Here is a 19644-nt window from a genome sequence, read left to right as displayed (position 1 = left end):
ATGCTCTTATCTGTATCTAAGCATGTCTCTCTCTCCGCACAGAAATATATGCCCATTCAGCACCACTTTTTGCAGAGACTCAGGCACAGTTTCAAAACCCACCAGGGAGCGGCAATAATCCCGCTCACACACACAGTTGCGCTCCTGAAATCCCTTTAAAGTTCAATGGGGCTTAAAACAGCTTAAATAACTCTCCGCTGCCACCTTGCAGCCTAAATCAGCAACTCATCCTTCCAGCAGGGTTGCCAGCTTCCACGGGGCACAGGGCTCCTGTGCAATTTGGTGATGAGTTTCGCCCGAGGCATTTTGTCCCGGCCGCTGCCTGGCGATGATGGGAGAAGCTGCGCCGCCGCAGATTCTCCCCTCGAAGCAGCTCAGGAGCCACAGACCCACATCCCCACACCTGCGCATGCATGCACGCAGTTCACACAGCTGCAAGGCAAGAGAAGCCCAATTGCTTCCTGCACACACACACACACACACCCAGTAGCTGTTCAGAAACTGATGACCAAGCACATGTTGGAAGTGCAGTCGAGAAGGTTTAACCCTGCCTGTGCTGCAGCGCTCAGAAGCGACTGCCAAACACGTGTCTGGGCTGCCCTCCAGCGGCTGTTTGTGGAGGTGAGCCTGTTTTGCCGTCGCAAGACCTTCAGAGAGAGAGAGAGAGAGAGAGAGAGCAAAGTTCTGGTAAATTTACTGGGGCTTGCTCCTGAGAAAAGAGCGCAGGATAGTGCGCACCCGGGAAATGATCTCTTTCAGCTTCTGCCTTCTGGAAGAAGGCACAGGGTTATAAAGACTAGGACTAGCCGCCTGAGAAACAGTTTCTATCCAAATGCAATTTTGGTTTTAAACGCAGTGTAAGGAGTCCCTGAAGGGACACAGCCTAGGACTTGTCGATCAGAAGGTCAGCGGTTCAAATCCCTGCGACGGGTCATGTGGCCAGCAGGACTAAGCCGCTTCTGGCGAACCAGAAGAGCACGGAAACACCGTTTACCTTCCCGCCGGAGCAGTACCTATTTATCTACATGCACTTTGACGTGCTTTCGAACTGCTAGGTGGGTAGGAGTGGGGATTGAGTAACGGGAGCTCATTCGAACAGCCAACCTTCCGATCAGCAAGCCCTAAGCTCTGTGGTTTAACCCACAGCGCCACCTGCGTCCCCATAACCATGCATAGACTTGGGCAAATTGGACTCTAGTTCATGAACACTGATGCCCCAATAAAGTTGTTTAGTTTTGAAGACTCCACAAAACTCTTTTGTTGTGACATTAGGCAGTGCACTGCCGCCCCCTCTTGGCCTTCTGGGAGAACTGAGAGACTTGTGAATTCCCAAAGGTCTCAGGAGGAGAGAATTATGATCCTCTTGCAGCAGGTTTCTCATTCTTATTCCTATTCCTTTTCCCTTGGGATAGGCTGACATAGTTTGCACTCCCTCCTAGAACCACAGAAGGGACCCCCAGGGGACATCTATCCCAACCCCCTGCGATGCAAGGAATCACAGCTTTCTTTCATTGGTCCAGAATCTTCCAACATTCGTTGGATGGACACGAGTTTGAGTGCTACAGGAGAGGAAGGAAAACTATCCTCTGTTCACTTTCTCCATGAAGAGTTTTATAAACTCATATTGTGTTGCCCCCGACTCACCTCTTCTCTAAACCAGAAAGTCACAAACGCTGAGTCAGGCTGTTGGTCCATCTAGCTCCATACTGTCTACACGGACTGGCAGCAGCAGCAGCTCTCCAGAGTCTCTTTCCCAGAGGTGCCATCGGGGACAGAACCAACCTCCTTAACAACCCTGAATTTGCAGCACCTAAGCGCAAGGGAACAAATCCCTCCATTCTTTATAGATATATAGATATCGTTATTTCATAAAAATTTATACACTGCTGGAGTGTTTTTTTAAAAACCCACAAAGCGGTTTAAAAAAAACAGGAAACCATGAAATTATTGGGAAGAATTAACAACAATAATTAAAGGCTCCAGAAATCAAAACAGCGGCAATAACAGATTAAAACTCGAATCAACTCTGTTAGGCTCACCTAAAAAAAAGTCTCAGGTGTCAAAAAGAATACAGTGAAGGCGCCTGTCTCGCGTCAAGAGGCAGGGAGTTCCGAAGGTCTGATAAATGCAGAGCGGCTATTAAGTGGGACCTGAGACAGTGGCAGCTCCACGGATCAAACGGTCGAGTGGTGATTTCTTTTGCTTTTGTAGAAGACAGTCTTTGAACACACAAGTAACTACAATTTTTTAAATGGTTTTTATTTCCCATGTCATTGAGAATTCCCGCTCTAATTAAATCACCCACTAAAACAATTTGCTGCTCCGCTTAACAATTGGCGTATAATGGACGTTCCCCACAACCTCACTACCATCTTTGGGTTTAGGTGGGCCAGTTCAAAATATTTAACAGTGGTTTCCATGTGGAGGGTGGTGCTTGTGAGCCACACAACAGGGCGACCCACTGACACCAGAATCCTAATCTTCTGTATACTGTTCTGTACAGGCCAGACAACAATGTTGAAGTCCCGAGTCCGCTGTCAGAGGAACGAAGAAGCCACAGGTCTTGGGCTTCAGATAAGACACAAACCTTGATGAGAGACAATCACACAATTTCAAGGAGCCCCATTCTGCCAGCCAGTCCTGGGTAGGACCGAGATGCAGAGACATCATCTTCAGACGCTGAATTAAGACTTCTTTTGTGCCGGAGAAAAATGGAACTCCTTTTAAGCACGTATCAAACTTTACTTATAAACGTTGGAGCACTTAAAAAGAAAAAGGCTTCATATTCAGAAAATTCCAACACCCAGGGGGGGAAAAACCAACTGTCAGGAGAGCAATGGCACAGTATGGCGTTATCTTTGGCTCATCTTTGATTCCCTCCCATCAGAATTCGGCCGATGTGGCAATGGGGAAAAGGGATTATGGGAGATCAGTGTCCCGTCCAATATATCCAGAAATTTGGCCACCACAGAGTCCTCCAACACTTGGTGGTCGATAGCGGATACTTCCGAAGAGAACCTGAAACACTGTGAAGATTCGTTCGCAAAGCACAGTTCCGATTTTCCTAAAAGTGACACTTTAAAAAGAGAGAGAGAGGAAGAGCAGGACTTCTGTCCTAAAGCCTGAAAGGTTAAGTTTTGGGAAAGTCTGCACCTTAAAAAAATAATAATCCCAAGAATGCAGCACTTGGGCAAAGAAGAGGGTCAGTTACTTCACCTGAGCCAAACAGGTGTATGAAAAGAGTCCAGGCTTTAAACTTCAAACTTGGCTAAAGATTCCACCACAAAGAACCCTGAAGGAGATATTTATTTATACGCTTGCAGAGAAGATGGACCAGGCACTGAAAAATTTACGACTTAAAATCTCCCTTGTCTGTTTCTCCAGGAAAAGGTGTCTTGCGAACAACGCCCCCTTAATTCTCGGACGAGAAAGCTGCTCCTTTGGCACACGCCTTCTGACCTGCCTCTGGCTTCCCCACTTTTCAAAATGGAAGGGCAAGCCTTCTCTGCCCCGGCCGGAGAGAGGGGCTCGGGGTTACCCTTTCCAAAGGCTGCCAGGGCTGGATCTGCTCTTCAGGTCCGTCAGGCGCAAGGGGGATCCAAAGCGGAGGCGGGCGGCTCACCAGAGAAGCCCCCCTTCAGCTACATTCTCGGTCGCTTGGTCTGGGGAGATCTGGGCAGCTGCAGGAGGAGGGAGCTGAGAGGCCTTCGATCATCCTTTGCTTCTTCCTCTGGATCAGCTTCCCACCCGTGAAGCCCAAAACTCCGCCGCCCAGCGCAGCAGCAATGCCGGCCACTTTGAACCCGGCCAGGAGCCCAATAGGACCGCCAACGACTCCGCCAATGAGGGCGCCAGCGACAGGCAGGGCGGCCAGCTTGAATTTGGCAGCCTGGAGAAGAAGGAAGACAAGAGAAAGGAGTGAGCTGGTGTTGCGAGAAAGTACCGTACTTTTCCACGTATAAGACAAGGGTTTTTCTTAGAAAATTTTGCCAAAAAAGGGGGCGTCGTCTTATACAGCGGTAGTTAATTGGGGGGTGGGACGTGGGATTGGTTGCTCCTCCTACCCGGAGATCAGTAATATCCAAAGGCAACACGATGACCAAGTACAACACTGCGACGTCAACATAAACTCTTTTTATAATCCATGCAGAACGTAAAACAATATGAAATAGAATAAATATGCACTCTCTGCAAAAGCAAATAAACAGAAAAACAGACAGAATAAACCAGCTCTCTCCCATGCTTCTTCCTAACTGTCACTCAAATATAGTCTTTCACACTCACCCCATCACAATACAAAGGAAAAAGCATTTACAGTTCCCTGGTCCCGGAGTCAAGTCAAATAAAACCCCTTTGTCTTGACCTGGCTTCATCCCACTAGAGTGGGTAGCCATTGTGATTGAGATGGTTTTCTGTCTGACACTCCTGGGGCAGGATATCACCCCTCCCCTTATACCTCACTTCCCTGGGTCCTAAATGCCATTGGAACTGAGAATATTGATAGGATGTGATTTCTTATGAATTTCTGAAGACTACCTTAGGAGGAGGCACTGAACTTCAGCCTTTCCTATGGTTTTCTTATGGCTCCAGGCTGAGTTGCCATTGTAGCTTATGCGGGAGGCGTGTCACATGAAAAATGGGTGTTCTCTGCTGTTTCAGAGGCAGAAGCTGAACCAATGGATTCAGGTGACAAGAAAAGAGATCCCAACTCAACATCAGGAAGAATTTTCTGACAGTAAGAGCTGCTCCACAGTGGAGTCGGCTCCCACCCGGAGGCAGCGGACTCTCCTTCCATGGAGCTTTTTAAGCAGAGGTTGGAGGTCCACCTACCAGGGATTCTTTAGCTGAGATTCCTGCACTGCCGGGGGTTGGACTAGATGACCCTCGGGGTCCCTTCCAATTCTAAGATTCTATGATGTTTTGATTCAATGAAGAATTGATGGAAAGCAGAGTGCCACTGGTTTGCCAGGAGATAGATGGAGAGAGCCCTACCCTGGACAGATTCCTGGTCCCCTCTTCGACATTCACAGCGGCCGTGTTGACGTTATCTTCAATCCTGTCGATCTTCTCCTGCTGGGCCTAGAAGACACAAAAGGGTTTTCAAGCGAAACGGCAGAACAAAAGCACACAGCCCACTTCAAAGTGCCAAGCGCGGAGCCTTCCGAAAACTAAAAATAGCCTTTTTTGGCTGAAGCCTATTTCCATCCCTTTCCATTCAAAGCTGACCCACAATAATGGACTTTCTCCACAAGGTTTTACCAGTAGTGATGTATGGAAGCGAGAGCTGGACCATAAAGAAGGATGATCGCCAAAGAATTTATGCTTTTGAATTATGGTGCTGGAGGAGACTCTGGAGAGTCCCATGGACTGCAAGAAGATCAGACCTCTCCATTCTTAAGGAAGTCAGCCCTGAGTGCTCACTGGAAGGACAGATCCTGAAACTGAGGCTCCAAGACTTTGGCCATCTCATGAGAAGAGAAGACTCCCTGGAAAAGACCCTGATGTTGGGAACGATGGAGGGCACAAGACGAAGGGGACGGCAGAGGATGAGATGGTGGGACAGTGTTCTCGAAGCTACCAGCATGAGTTTGACCAAACTGTGGGAGGCAGTGGAAGGCAGGAGTGCCTGGCGTGCTCTGGTCCAGGGGGTCACGAAGAGGCAGACACGACTAATCGACGCAACAACAACAACCACCACAAGGCTGCCATCAAAGACAATGCAGAAATGTCAACCAATGCGAAATGTGGCTGCCTAGGTGGTCGTGGGCCAGAAAATAGGAAAGCGGAGCGCAATTCTGCACTGACCACTGGTGCATTTGGGAGCCCAATTCAAACTGCTGGTATTAACCTTGAAAGGAGGGGGTGGGCCATACAATTAACACTGACACAACCCCCCCCCATAAGTAGAATAATAGAAACATAACCACCCGGCCCTACTCACCATTCCCCCCTACTCCTTTTTCCCCTTCCTCTTCTTAATTGTTTAAACCAATTCATGAACCAAGAACTTCTACATTGACCGCTAATAATGAAACATATGTTATAGATATTTTCCCACGTTTATTATGCTCTTTTTGTGATATACAAAAGACATGAGAAAGCTTGGTATGCTGGTTTGTATAACATTATTCTTGTTTATAGGTAAAGGGACCCCTGACCATTAGGTCCAGTCGTGGATGACTCTGGGGTTGCGGCGCTCATCTCGCTTTACTGGCTGAGGGAGCCGGCATACAGCTTCCGGGTCATGTGGCCAGCAGGACTTAGCCGCTTCTGGCAAACCAGAGCAGCACACGGAAGCGCCGTTTACCTTCCCGCCGGAGTGGTACCTATTTATCTACTTGCACTGGTGTGCTTTCAAACTGCTAGGTTGGCAGGAGCAGGGACCAAGCAACGGGAGCTCACCCCGTCACGGGGATTCGAACCACTGACCTTCTGATCGGCAAGTCCTACCACAGTGCTGCCCCGTCGCCTATTATTAGTATAGGTGGAGATTTATACTGAAAACAGGACTGAATGCCCTAGGCATCAGCCAAGGTGTGGGGAGGTCAATCCTGCTAAGTTTGGGTGCATAATATGGCACCTCTCCACAAGGTGGTCCCTCGTACACCAGGCCCCTGCAGAAAGCCAGACTAAACTCTCTGCATATTGCTCTTCTCACTCCAGAGATGTAAGAATTGCGCAACTAGCTTCTTTTTTTCGTCCCCTTTCTTCTGAACGCTGAAGGAACGTTAAGACCCTAATCTTGCCATACTTACGTTAACAAGCAGAGAGAAGTCCGTCACCAGGTTGCTGAGCTCAATCAAGTCCTACAATGAGATCCAAAAAAATGTGCTGTTATTCTTCTGCTCCTCTAGATTTCTCCAAGGGACCCTCAGAGTAGAATCCCAGCCTACCTCTTCAAGCATTTCCCACGATTCCGCCGCGTTTTGATCCTGGGGGATTTCGGGGAGAGGGGAGAAGGTCTGGATGTAACTCTGAGAGAGTCCTTCGTTGCTGGCATCGTAAAACGTTTCTGAGTGGAAAGATCATAAAGTCTCATAATGCTCCCCAGAGGGTTAACCTATCCAGAACTAAAGAGCTCCCAGCCCTCTGCCGGATAAAAGGGAGTGGACTCTCATTCCTTAGAAGTTCTTAAGCAGAGACCCTCCCTGCCCACGGACTGTCTTGCCAGAGTGGTGCATGCTCTGGTTATCTCCCGCTTGGACTACTGCAATGCGCTCGACGTGGGACTACCTTTGAAGGTGACCCGGAAACTACAACTAATCCAGAATGCGGCAGCTAGACTGGTGACTGGGGGCGGCCACCGGGACCATGTAACACCGTTCCTGAAAGACCTACATTGGCTCCGAGGACACTTCCGAGCACTATTCAAAGTGTTGGGTCTGACCTTGAAAGCCCTAAATGGCCTCAGCCCAGTAGACCTGAAGGAGCATCTCCACCCCCATCGTTCTGCCCGGACACTGAGGTCCAACGCCGAGGGCCTTCTGGCGGTTCCCTCACTGCGAGAAGCCAAGTTATGATGATGATGATGATGTGTATTTAAAGGCTACCCAGAAAAGGTGGGCCCTGGTGGGGGAGGGGGGATTTTAAGGAAATAAAAGCAATGGCACTATGTGTAGGTGTGGTGGGGGGGCAACAAGGGAAGGGTCACAGCTCAGCAGCAGAGCATCTCCTTGGGCGGCAGAAGATCCCAGGTTCTCCCCTCTGCGTCTTCAGGTAGGATGTGGATGTTCTGTCTGAAACCCTGGAGAACTGCTGTCGGCCAGTGTAGACTCTACTGAGATAGACAGACCAACCGACTGGCTCAGTATAGGGCAGCTTTCTCTGTCCCGCCCAATGCATTTTGCTGCTGAAACAGCAGATTGAAACATTTCCCCTGGTTTTCATATTGGAGTACAGTGGTACCTCAGGTTACAGGTGCTTCAGGTTACAGACTCCGCTAACCCAGAAATAGCACCTCGCTGTTGCGATGCAACACTGGAAAAGGTACTATGATACATATATGGCGGAATTGTTTAAACATCAAACAATTTTGGGAAACAATATATAACGAAACGAAAAAATGTTCAGATATTCTTTTAGGAAAACACCAGAAGGTTTTCTATTGGGAATAGTACCAGGAAGACTAAAGGAAGAAGACAACACATTATATTTATACGCAACAGTAGCCGCAAGACTATTGATTGCGAAAAATTGGAAAAGTGGTATTATACCGACAAAAACAGAGTGGCTTGCCAAATTATTGGAGTACTACAATATATCCAAAACAATGGGAGAAATTGGAAGGATCTCAAAAGAGAAGATAGACAGGGGTTGGACGGTGTTTAAAGGATACTTGCAAAACCATATTGAAAAATCAGAACTCCTATTAGAATAAAAAAGTTCCATTTTAAATACTGGAATACCAAATAAGATGGATAACAAGGTGTAATAGAAAAAGAAGCATGAAATTAGGTTAAAGGCGTGTGAAAGAAAGTAATAGAAGTGGAAAGAAATTGCAATTGAGTAGATTGGAAGTCTAGCACAAAGGTGGGGTGAGGGGTGGTGGATGGTGATGGGAAAAGGAATTATCTGTGGGATTGAGTGTAGGTATGTTTGAACATTTTTAATGATTGCATGAGATGTATGTTTGTGTATTCGCAATATGAGTGTATTAATGCTGAATTATTTTAACAATAAAAACTTTTCCAAAAAAAATTAAAGAAAAGAAAAGAAATAGTACCTCGGGTTAAGAACTTTGCTGCAGGATGAGAACAAATTAAGTTCTTAACCCGAGGTACCACTGTAGTTGCAAGCTGGCTGCTTTTTTTGCTCTTTGATTTCAGTGGCAGAAACTAGGAACACGTCCAGCGCCTTCAACGTGTGCGACTTTGGCTTAAACATTCCCGTAGCTTTCAACCTTTTGCATGTCACAGATGGGTCATTTAACAGTTAAATGACATCTCAACTCTGGTCCAGAAAGATCATACAGATTTCTTGGCGATAAAAACATACTTGTTTGAAAAAGGAACACGGTGCACTCATACCCCCTGCTACGGTGGTTGATCTGGTTAAAGGGGACTGGAGCAACGCCTCTTTCTCCTTAAACTGCCTCTTCAGTTCTTCTGCAGACTCCAAGTGGAGCTGCAGAAATTCCTTTATGGCCACCGACGCCTGGTCTTTCACCGGGTTAATCATCCTCTCCAAAGCGTGGAGGTCTTCCTTCCGGACCCGTAGGCAGAGCTTCTCCATCTCTCGGATATTTGCTCGCAGCTGCTGCAAATGACAATTCAAAAAGGGGGATTTGTTTTGTTTGTTTTTTTGTTTTACGAATTTTTTATTTCCAAAACCGAAAAAAGAAAAATGACAAACATCAAATTCAACACCCATAATTAATTTTCTAACGTAAACCTATTACATAATTAACTAAATTAAAATATACCTAATTACTCTAAACTTCTCTTTGCTGTATACAAATACAACACAGTTAGAAATTTTATATTAAAGCTTTTATATTATAAATAATATTTCAAATTCCCCTATACCCCCCGTTCCCCTTCACCCATGTGTGATCTCTTTTCTTCTTCTTCTTCTTCTGTCTTGTTGTGTTGTTATAATTTAATCATTGTTCAGCTGATTCTTTTATTATTTCCTTGCTTACCCCTGCACGTTTTACACGTTATCTATTAATATTCCAGTCCCGGAACCCTATTTTTTCATATATTCCTTCACTCCCTCCCACTCTTTAATTACACTGGGCAACAATTTTTTACTTTTTGAATGTTGTCTAGATTTCTACAACTGATTTAGGGTATTTTTGCACTGCTGAATCAGGAAATGGCATCCTTTTCTCTCCATCAGGCCAGGTTTTTGTACTGTGTTGATTTGAAAAAAATCAGATCTTGTGACAAAATCGATTACATTTTTGTGGCATTATCAGCTGATTTTTGTCAACAAATATCATCCTAAATATGTTTTTAAGAGAAAAAAATATTTTTCCAACAACATATATTGATTCCCTGATAGAAACATCGATTACTGTATACTGAATGGTGGGCATTGATAAAGGTAAGTACGCGTAAATTGCATGTTGCTTCACCATTTTTCAAACTTCAGGGCTTGAACTTCCGTTTCTTGGAACTCCTGGAATGCTCAGCGGCAGGGAGGTCTCTCTTCAGAGTCCAACAGTAGTCAGCCATCATGACTGCATCCCAGCGACCCTGATACCTGGTCTCCATCTCTTTCATGTCCTGATGGAATCTCTCCCCCTGCTCGTCACTCATTGAACCCAGGTTCTCAGGAAACCGGTCCATATGTGAAATAGGTAGTGCATCTTGATGCTCATGTTGCAGCCCAGGTTTCTGAAAGCAGTCAGCATGTTGTTGACAAGTTCTGTGTAGTTTCTGGCCTTATTGTTGCCAAGAAAGTTCTTCACTACCAGAACAAATGCCTTCCACGCTTCCAGTTCCACTTCGTTCATTGAGTTTCCAAACTCTGGATCTCTGATGAGCTGACGGATCTGAGGACCGACAAAGATGCCAGCTTTCAACTTCTCCATGGTCAATCCTGGAAAAGCCTGGCACAAGTAAGTGAAGCAGTCACCATCCTTGTCCAGAGCCTTGGTGAACTGCTTGATTAAGCCGAGCTTGATGTGCAGCGGTGGGAAGAGTATTCTGTCTCTGTCCACCAGAGGGTCGTTGATGACGTTCCTTTTTTTTCAAGGCACCAATTCCTCCCACACAGGCCAGTCCTTCTTCGTGTAATGCTGAGCACAGTCCCTACTATCCCACATGCACAGAAAACAGGGGTACTTGGTGAAGCCAGACTGTTGTCCCAACAAAAAGTTCACCATCTTCAGGTCAACACAAATAAACCACTTATGCTGATCATAACCAATTTTCTCCAGCACATACTTCACCGCTTCATAGTTCTCCTTCAGTGTAGTCGAGTGAGCCAGGGGTATAGAGGCAAACTGGTTGCCGTTGTGTAGCAGAACACATTTCAGCGATCACTTGCTGCTGTCAATGAACAGTCTCAAATCTTTGGGTTCGTACTGTGGCACTCCAAGCTTGAGCAGAAGCTGCGCAATATCTGCACAGTACACCAAGTCCTTCTCTTCCGAGAAAAAACGGAGGTACTCTTGATGCCTGTTGCGGAAGAAGCTGATGCGAGCACTGTCAGAGAGGAGTTTTTTTCCTTCAATCTGGATGCCAACAGTTCGGCAGAGTCCTTTGACAAGCTGAGGCCGCGAACTAGATCATTCAACTCCTTTTGGGAAAATGGATGTGGAGCATCATCTTCAAGAACCACTTCTTCTTCATGTCCTTCAACAACTGATCCCTTTTTGACATAATCACCCAGAACTATCGGACCTGAATACTTCTTGTCATTAAAATAATCATTTCCAATCAAAACAATTATTCGACATGGCATTTTACCCCCACCAACTTCTTCTAAAATGCTCCACACAAGCGTACATGTGAACAAAAACATTAAAAAACGACATGTGGCCATAGCTCAAAAACTTGACCTGATTGAGCAAAACCAATGTGATTTTTGGATTCAGCGCATCAGATTCGTCCTAAATCAACTGAAAAAACGCAGACAACAAATTTGTTGCTGACCAGTGTTATTCTCTGATTTGAATGACCTCTAACAGTTGCCATCAGGGGATTTGGTTACACACAACCCATTGAATAGCGCTCTCTTCATACCTCACAGAATAGTTCAGGTATCAGGTGCAAATTCCGGGGACAGCAGCTCCATTCCGGCCCAGAAAGCCTCAGTTCTTGGACCTGATATAAGCCTCTGAATCTCTCCTGGGCCCTTGCTGGGATAACTGCTCTAGTGCTTACGTACTGGTCACAGGCAATTCCCAAACAGATCTGGGAGGACGCGGGTGGTGCTGTGGGTTAAACCACAGAGCCTAGGACTTGCCGATCGGAAGGTCAGCGGTTCGAATCCCCGCGACGGGGTGAGCTCCCGTTGCTCGGTCCCTGCTCCTGCCAACCTAGCAGTTCAAAAGCACGTCAAAGTGCAAGTAGATAAATAGGTACAGCTCCGGCGGGAAGGTAAACGGCGTTTCCGTGTGCTGCTCTGATTCGCCAGAAGCAGCTTAGTCATGCTAGCCACGTGACCTGGAAGCTGTACACCGGCTCCCTCGGCCAGTAAAGTGAGATGGGCGCCGCAACCCCAGAGTCAGTCACGACTGGACCTAATGGTCAGGGGTCCCTTTACCTTTTAAAGGCTGCTTTAGAGAATGCCTTTTATTTTCTGTGAAACTACATCTTGGGCTAATATCCCAGGTATGGCCACCTATACTGTCATCTCCTCCCTTTCTGTATTTTGAGTGCATTCTTTGGTTTAGAAAAAACAGGATATAAATATTATTATTTATTTCATTTATGAATCGCTTCCCTTGAGGCATCGCCAGCCAAAGCAATTGACAACAAAAACATGTATAAAACAGCCACACCTATTAAAAACTATTAAAGCAATTGCACGTACAAGTTAAGAACACTAAGGTATTTATGCTTGACATCAGAGTCCAAAATGGCTTGCTTATTTCACATCTCATCGTATTTTCAGTTGCTGACAATGAAGCCACTTGCAGTTGTTGTATCATAATTGAGTGAAGGGCGCAGCTCTGTTGTGTGTTGTTATAGGATTGTTGCAGGCAAGGGAAAAGGTCCCTGCCCCGAGGAGCAGACAAATGTAAGATTCAACACAGGTTGGATAGTGGAAGGAGGAGGAAAGCTTGGATAGGCTTTAGGTTAGCTAATAATAATAATAATAATAATAATAATAATAATAATAATAATATCTTTATTGTCATTGCCCCCTCTCGGGGACAACGAAATTGGCTGCTCCATCCACCCAGGTAGGGCACTCCACACAAAATCCAAACAACTATAAAAACACTAATTAAACAATACTGTATAATACAGCAAGGAAGATTAGATGACTTTCAAAGTCCAGGCTTCCCATTCAGGGCCGAGATCGCTCTGGAGAAGAAGCTGTTCTTAAGACGGCTCGTTCTTGTCTTCATCGTCCTGTATCTCCGTCCCGATGGCAGGAGCTCGAAGAGACAGTGACCAGGATGCGATGGATCTTTTACTATGTCCAGTGCCTTCCTATGGCACCTTGTGGCATAAATCTGCTCTAAGGTGGAGAGTGGGCAGCCAACAATGCTCTCTGCTGCCTTAACAACTCTGCACAACCCCATCCTGCTACAGTGCCCTATGAGGAGAAAGGGGAGACCTTTGCATTTTTGCTTCTGCTATTTTCTGGGGGAAACCAGCAACATTCACAACAAACACTGGAATGGACTTTTCTAACTACTTACTTGAACCGTACGGCCAGCATTGATGTGCTCTTCATGTAACCTGTCCCACAGTCTGCATCTCTGATACTAAAGGCAAGGAAAGAGAGAAAAATTGTGTTTTTATGGGTCTACAGAGAAAGGAAGGACAAAAAGAATCACCATTTCCCATTCCCTGTGGTGTCTTAAGGCAGAGGAAATGGTGGGGTTTGGGGTCCAGGCTATCCCAGTGCCTGCTGGCACGAACCAGTAAGATAAGCTATGTGCACACATCATTCCAAGGAACAGACTCACTCTCTCAATTGCAGCAAACTTTGCTCTCTAATTCCAGCTTAAGCCTCCATCAACAAAGAGCCCAGTGTTACCCAACAACGCTGAGAAATGTCACAAGAGCCATTATGCAAGACATTCACAACTCCTTGTTCCAGGGACTCTTCAATTGTGACAAGGTTTGAACCATCATCTGGTGCTTTGAGTCCCCATCCACAATCTGATGAAAAATAATAACAATATAATAATAATAATTTATTATTTGTACCCTGCCCATCTGGCTGGGTTTCCCCAGCCACTCTGGGCGGCTTCCAACAAAAATTAAAAATACATCAAAATGTCACACATTAAAAACTTCCCTGAACAGGGCTGCCTTCAAATGTCTTCTGTATGTCAGGTAGTTGTTTATCTCTCTGATATCTGGTGGGAGGGCGTTCCACTGGGCGGGTGCCACTACTGAGAAGGCCTTCTGCCTGGTTCTCTGTAACTTGACTTCTTGCAGTGAGGGAACTGCCAGAAGGCCCTCAGAGCTGGACCTCAGTGTCCAGGCAGAACAATGGGGGTGGAGATGCTCCTTCAGATATACTGGACCGAGGCCGTTTAGGGCTTTAAAGGTCAGCACCAACACTCTGAATTGTGCTCGGAAACGTACTGGGAGCCAATGCAGATCTCTCAGGACCGGTGTTATGTGGTCTCGGCAGCCGCCCCCAATCACCAGTCTAGCTGCCGGTAGATGAGCTAGATGAGAAATAGATGAACATTTTCAGGGAAAGATTCCCGTGCTATGTAGGCACTCTTAACCCCTCTGCAGAAGATGGAGAATGAGGAGAGAGATACTGACGAGAGCTGGGAGGTGGAAACACATAAAGTATCGGGGCTCAAAGAAACCTTGCAAAATGCCATTTGCCTTTTTACGGTTTTTACAGTTTTCATGCCTACAGATACTTAGCCCAGAGCCTCCTCTTGCCCTTTCTTGCAAGAAAAAAGCATTGTGGGCAAAAAAAAACCCTCATAATCAACAAATTACTCACTTCCTTATTGTGCCATGGCAAATGGAAGCCCCCACTGGCTTGCAAGCCCTCTTTATAAATCTGATGTTTATAAATGATATTTTCCACTTAGAATCACACTTGCAACCCAGCCAAGTGAGGTCATAACTACCTGCAGAGTTCATGGAAAGCAATATTTATTTATGGGGGGGGGGGTAATTTTGACCCCAGTTGCATTTGAAAAATCATTGCAACCGATTTGTCCCCTCATTTGACGTTGAAGACTTGACGTTTCCATCCCCAAAAAGTTTTTGATTTGAGTTTCTATTGAAATGAGGCTGCATTTTAATGTTGTACTTTAATCTTGTTTTTAAGTTGTATTTGAATCAATTGTTTTATACTTGGTGTTAGCCGCCCTGAGCCCGGTCTTGGCTGGGGAGGGCGGGGTATAAATAAAAATAAATATTATTATTATTATTATTATTATTATTATTATTATTATTATCTCAGCAGATGCACAGACTGAAAGGCAACTCTCAATCCAAACCTTTAGACGGCCTCTTTTCTCTGTTTATAGCAGGACTCTTGAATGGGTACCCAGACCATGCATTTAAGATCAAACAAAATATTGGCCAATGGAGGCAGACCTCTACCCTCCCAACATCCCCAAATAATGACCAGCGATTCAGCTGTTCTGCAGCAAATGGGAGCACCCCCAGGTTGCCTTGGCTACCTCATTTTAAATAATAGGAAGGCCCCAATTTAAAGAAAAGGAATGGACTTTTAACAACCATTGAAGGTGGAGGGGTTTTTTTGAGGAGGGGGTGCGGAAATTGTCGTGCAACAGAGCCAAACACACTTGCCCAACTTTAGTTCCAATCAAAGCATCTCCGCTTTGCTGAAGTTGCGCTAATGTCAGTAAAATTATACAATATCAACTTAATATTCAGGGGAAAGCAGTAAACCTTCTCAATATTTATCTGATGCTTTCTTAACCTCTCCAGATCTGTTGGAACGGCAACTTTAATGAACTTCTGGATGGCTGGCTCAAGGCGACGCAAGTTAAGCTTTTCTTCATCTTCAGACATCGTCAAGTTTCAGTAGCGCTTTATAAACCTAAACACAATAAATAAATAAAAATTAACCTAGTAGGAGATACTGACCCTTGCAATTTTCCTTTCTGCTGGTGTTTGATCTTCAGCACTGAAAAGAACAAACTTCCCGTAAAAAGACGGAAGCTAGTCAGGTGAGAAGACAGCATGTGAAAATTCAATAAAAGGGCCATGGGTTACCATTAAGGCACTTTTATTTATTCTATAGGGACGCGAGTGGCGCTGTGGGTTAAACCACAGAGCCTAGGGCTTGCCGATCAGAAGGTCGGCGGTTCGAATCCCCGCGATGGGGTGAGCTCCCGTTGCTCGGTCCCTGCTCCCGCCAACCTAGCAGTTCGAAAGCACACCAGTGCAAGTAGATAAATAGGTACCGCTCTGGCGGGAAGGTAAACAGCGTTTCGGTGCGCTGCTCTGGTTCACCAGAAGCAGCTTAGTCATGCTGGCCACATGACCCAGAAGCTATACGCCAGCTCCCTCGGCCAGTAAAGCGAGATGAGCACCACAACCCCAGAGTCGGTCACAACTGGACCTAATAGTCAGGGGTCCCTTTACCTATTTATTCTATATGAAAACCCCTGTCTCTAACACATTTTTCTGTGCCACCCACATCAACAACCCACAAGCCAGAAAAGGGAGAGAGCTTGCTGCAGGTCTGTCCTCAGCTGCAGAGGGAGGAAATCCACATCAGTCTCCACTGACAGCCCCCATGATAGGCAGAAATGATACAGGGAGAGATATTCTGAAGATCCATTTTCTAAGAAACGCAGTCATGGGAAGAAATCCATAGCTGCCAGTTTTCTGCCAGTCATGCAGCTGTTAAAGTAGGGTTGCCAACTCACCCTAACAGCACCAGCCTGGTCTGCTCTTGTGTTTTATTCAGCAGGATGATAAATAAGGTTTGGCAAGTGAAGCTTTTCCATGGCATGGAAAGATAATCGGCTGCTGGTGTCAGAATATCAGCTAGTGGCAGGCTGAAAAGGTGGCAGCCCTGAGCTAAAGGCGCAGGAAATTTGCCAGGAGGGGAATCCTAATCCTTAATAAAATAAACACCCATGGACCACCACCCCGCTACATGCGCACTCCATCATCAGTACTGTGGAGATTATAATCCTTTGGGATTTTAGGGATGTTGTTGTTGTTTTTTAATGTATTTTTATTAAAGATTTTCTTGATTTCCAAAAGTGTCTGCAATGTCTCTCTCTCGTATTATTTTCCCATGTAACATTTTTACAAATCGGTTTCATTTATTGAGACATTAGGAAGAAAATGGGGAAAGAGGTGGGGTGGCTGCGCGCCTTCCCCTCTGTTCCCGTACCTGTCCTGAAGGCTTGCGGTGGGGAGAAAAGCCCTTCTCCGCACCGCCAGCCTGGCAAGCGGTTTCCCTAGGAACGCATTAATTGCATTCCTATGGGAAACCGTGCTTCGCAAGACGAAAAACTCGCAAGAAGAAAAAACTCACGGAACCAATTAATTTCGTCTTGTGAGGCACCACTGTACTATTTGGTACCATTGGTCCATGCTTACTCCTGACAGGTCTCTCCAGTGCCTGGCTATGATGCTTCTGGCTGCTGAAAGTAGGTGGGTTGTGAGTTCTTTGTGGTGTAAGTGGGCATTATTGTCTTGGAAGATGTTTAGTAAGGCCAATTCTGGGGTGATACTTGCTTGGTTATTTTACTTATTTCACAAATGGTTGTAGACAGAATGGTGTTAATACAGTGGTACCTCGGGTTAAGTACTTAATTCGTTCTGGAGGTCCGTTCTTAACCTGAAACTGTTCTCCACCTGAAGCACCACTTTAGCTAATGGGGCCTCCTGCTGCCGCCGTTACGCAATTTCTGTTCTCATCCTGAAGCAAAGTTCTTAACCCGAGGTACTATTTCTGGGTTAGCGGAGTCTGTAACCTGAAGCGTATGTAACCTGATGTGTATGTAACCCGAGGTACCACTGTAGTAGAAATTCTTCTTCCATTTCTCCCCGTGTCAGTTATTAGTTAGATTTTCTAATAAGGCTGTTTCCCATACTATTTGGTACCATGGGATGTTATTACTGGATAAACAAGCAAAACATGAGAATGAATCTTCCAGTTCCCTGGTGGTTCCAGTGGTGGCGGAAGTTCAGATGCCAGACTAGGTCCTGGCAGAGACCAGGGTTCGAATCCTGATGCTCACTGGCTGCCACCCTGGGCCAGTCCCCGCCTTGCCTCCCTCGCAGGGCTGTTGCAAGTACAGAAACGGAGAAGGCTGAGCGCCACCTGGCATAGCTGTCAATGTTTCACCTTTTTTAAGGGAAATTCCAGATAGGATTCCTCGCAAGAAAAGGGAAAAGTTGACAGCTATGCCACCTGGAGGGGCCGCATGAATATTATAATATATACTACCTACTATAAATTTTACATAATACATATTAACTATCCGTGCACAATCTTATATACAAGTATTATTTAAGTATTATATCCTATTTATCTGACTTAAGAATATATATATGTATATCGTGCATTACTGTACAAGCTCATGGATATCCATTGATCACTACGCTCCATAATCTTACATTCAGACAGCCCAGGGGCAGAGCAGCCCCTTCGGCACCTGGGACCTTCGGCTGCAGCACCAGGGTGCCCTGAACCCCTGAAGACTTGACGTTTTCATCCCCAAAAAAGTTTTTGACTTGAGTTTATACCGAAATGAGGCTGCATTTTAATGTTGCATTTTAATCAATTGTTTTTATACTTGGTGTTAACCGCCCTGAGCCCAGTCTTGGCTGGGGAGGGCAGGGTATAAATTATTATTATTATTATTATTATTATTATTATTATTATTATTATTATTATTATTATTATTATTATTATTAAGTCCCCGGCTGCTGCCAGCCCGTGTGGGCAGCCCTGAGCTGGAGGGCCTGACTCTGGGGCAGGCAGATTCCTGGGAGAGATCCAGGCGCCGCAATGAACTGGGTCTCCTCCTCCTCGCCCGCCTGCCTGCGAGTTTCCCTGGGGCGCATTCCGACGTGCAGGGCGACCCGCAAGCGCAGAACACGGGTGCAGGGTCAGGATCCTACCTCTCCCGGCTTAGGGAAGGCCTCCCTCGCCCCCTCCCCGGGCGGCCCTCTTCCCTCTCCCCCCGGGGCGCCTCCACTCACCCGGCGCAGCTCCGGCCAAACCTCCGGACCCCCAACCCGGAAGAGAGTCCGGGAACAACAGGAAGCGGGAGGGGCCGCGCACCATCGAGCGCCCAGGGGCAGAGCGGCCGTCCGCTTCCGGGAGGCGGGACTTCCTGGCTGCGCTTGAAGCCACTTCCGCCCTCTTCTCCCAAGGGCGGAAGTGCCGCCTCCCCTCCCAAGGGAGGTCAATGGAGATGGAGGGCAGCGAAGGCAGGAGTTGCTGCCCGGCTCAGACTCGAATTATTATTAATTAAGCCAGGATTCTTGCAAAGCTCCCTTCCAGCAGCATTCCCCCCCAACCGCGACAGCATTTTCAGGGGTTCTTGCCTGGCTCCTGCTGAGCTGGTACTCCTGCACTATAGAATCATAGAAGAGTTGGAAGAGACCCCAAGGGCCATCGAGTCCAACCCCCTGCCAAGCAGGAAACACCATCAGAGCACTCCTGACATATGGTTGTCAAGCCTCTGCTTAAAGACCTCCAAAGAAGGAGACTCCACCACACTCCTTGGCAGCAAATTCCACTGTCAAACAGCTCTTACTGTCAGGAAGTTCTTCCTAATGTTTAGGTGGAATCTTCTTTTGTAGCCTTATGAGGCTTTGCCCTCGGGTGGGAAAAATATTGCACCTGGGAAAGGGAAGTGGGAGTCAACAGACACTCAATGAATAGTTTCGGAGAAAAAGGTTTTATTTCTACCATCCATGAACTGGTAGAAGGAGCAAGTGTGATAAGTCACAAAAAGCATGCACGAGTTCACAATCATGTGCACAAGCATATATACCCCTTTCCAGTTCCCTCCTCCTTTCTCCTCCCTCAAGA

At 46.3% G+C, this 19644-nt stretch overlaps 1 protein-coding gene and 1 long non-coding RNA gene across 3 annotated transcripts in view; both read right to left on the bottom strand.

Moving 5' to 3' along the window:
- Positions 1 to 19644, bottom strand: part of LOC310713272 — a 204401-nt gene that overhangs the window by 136994 nt on the left and 47763 nt on the right. The window lies entirely within an intron of this gene.
- On the bottom strand, positions 2239 to 18928 carry STX17 (syntaxin 17). Of its 2 annotated transcripts, none has more exons than XM_083516999.1 (8): positions 18807 to 18928; positions 15525 to 15675; positions 13325 to 13390; positions 9027 to 9255; positions 6894 to 7012; positions 6756 to 6806; positions 4993 to 5079; positions 2239 to 3889 (listed from the first exon to the last, which is right to left on the bottom strand). In XM_083516999.1, the coding sequence occupies exons 2-8, from the start codon at positions 15645 to 15647 to the stop codon at positions 3638 to 3640; spliced, it is 927 nt and encodes a 308-aa protein (XP_083373125.1). In that variant the 5' UTR covers positions 15648 to 15675; positions 18807 to 18928; the 3' UTR covers positions 2239 to 3637. The 2 variants fall into 2 exon arrangements, with proteins under 2 accessions (XP_083373125.1, XP_083373126.1); XM_083517000.1 differs by having other exon boundaries at positions 9027 to 9252.

The sequence above is a fragment of the Podarcis liolepis genome (genome assembly GCF_965112155.1).
Source record: "Podarcis liolepis genome assembly, chromosome: 8".
Classification (NCBI taxonomy): domain Eukaryota; kingdom Metazoa; phylum Chordata; class Lepidosauria; order Squamata; family Lacertidae; genus Podarcis; species Podarcis liolepis.
Note: the sequence above shows the minus strand (reverse complement) of the source record. Positions and strands in the feature narration are given on the sequence as shown.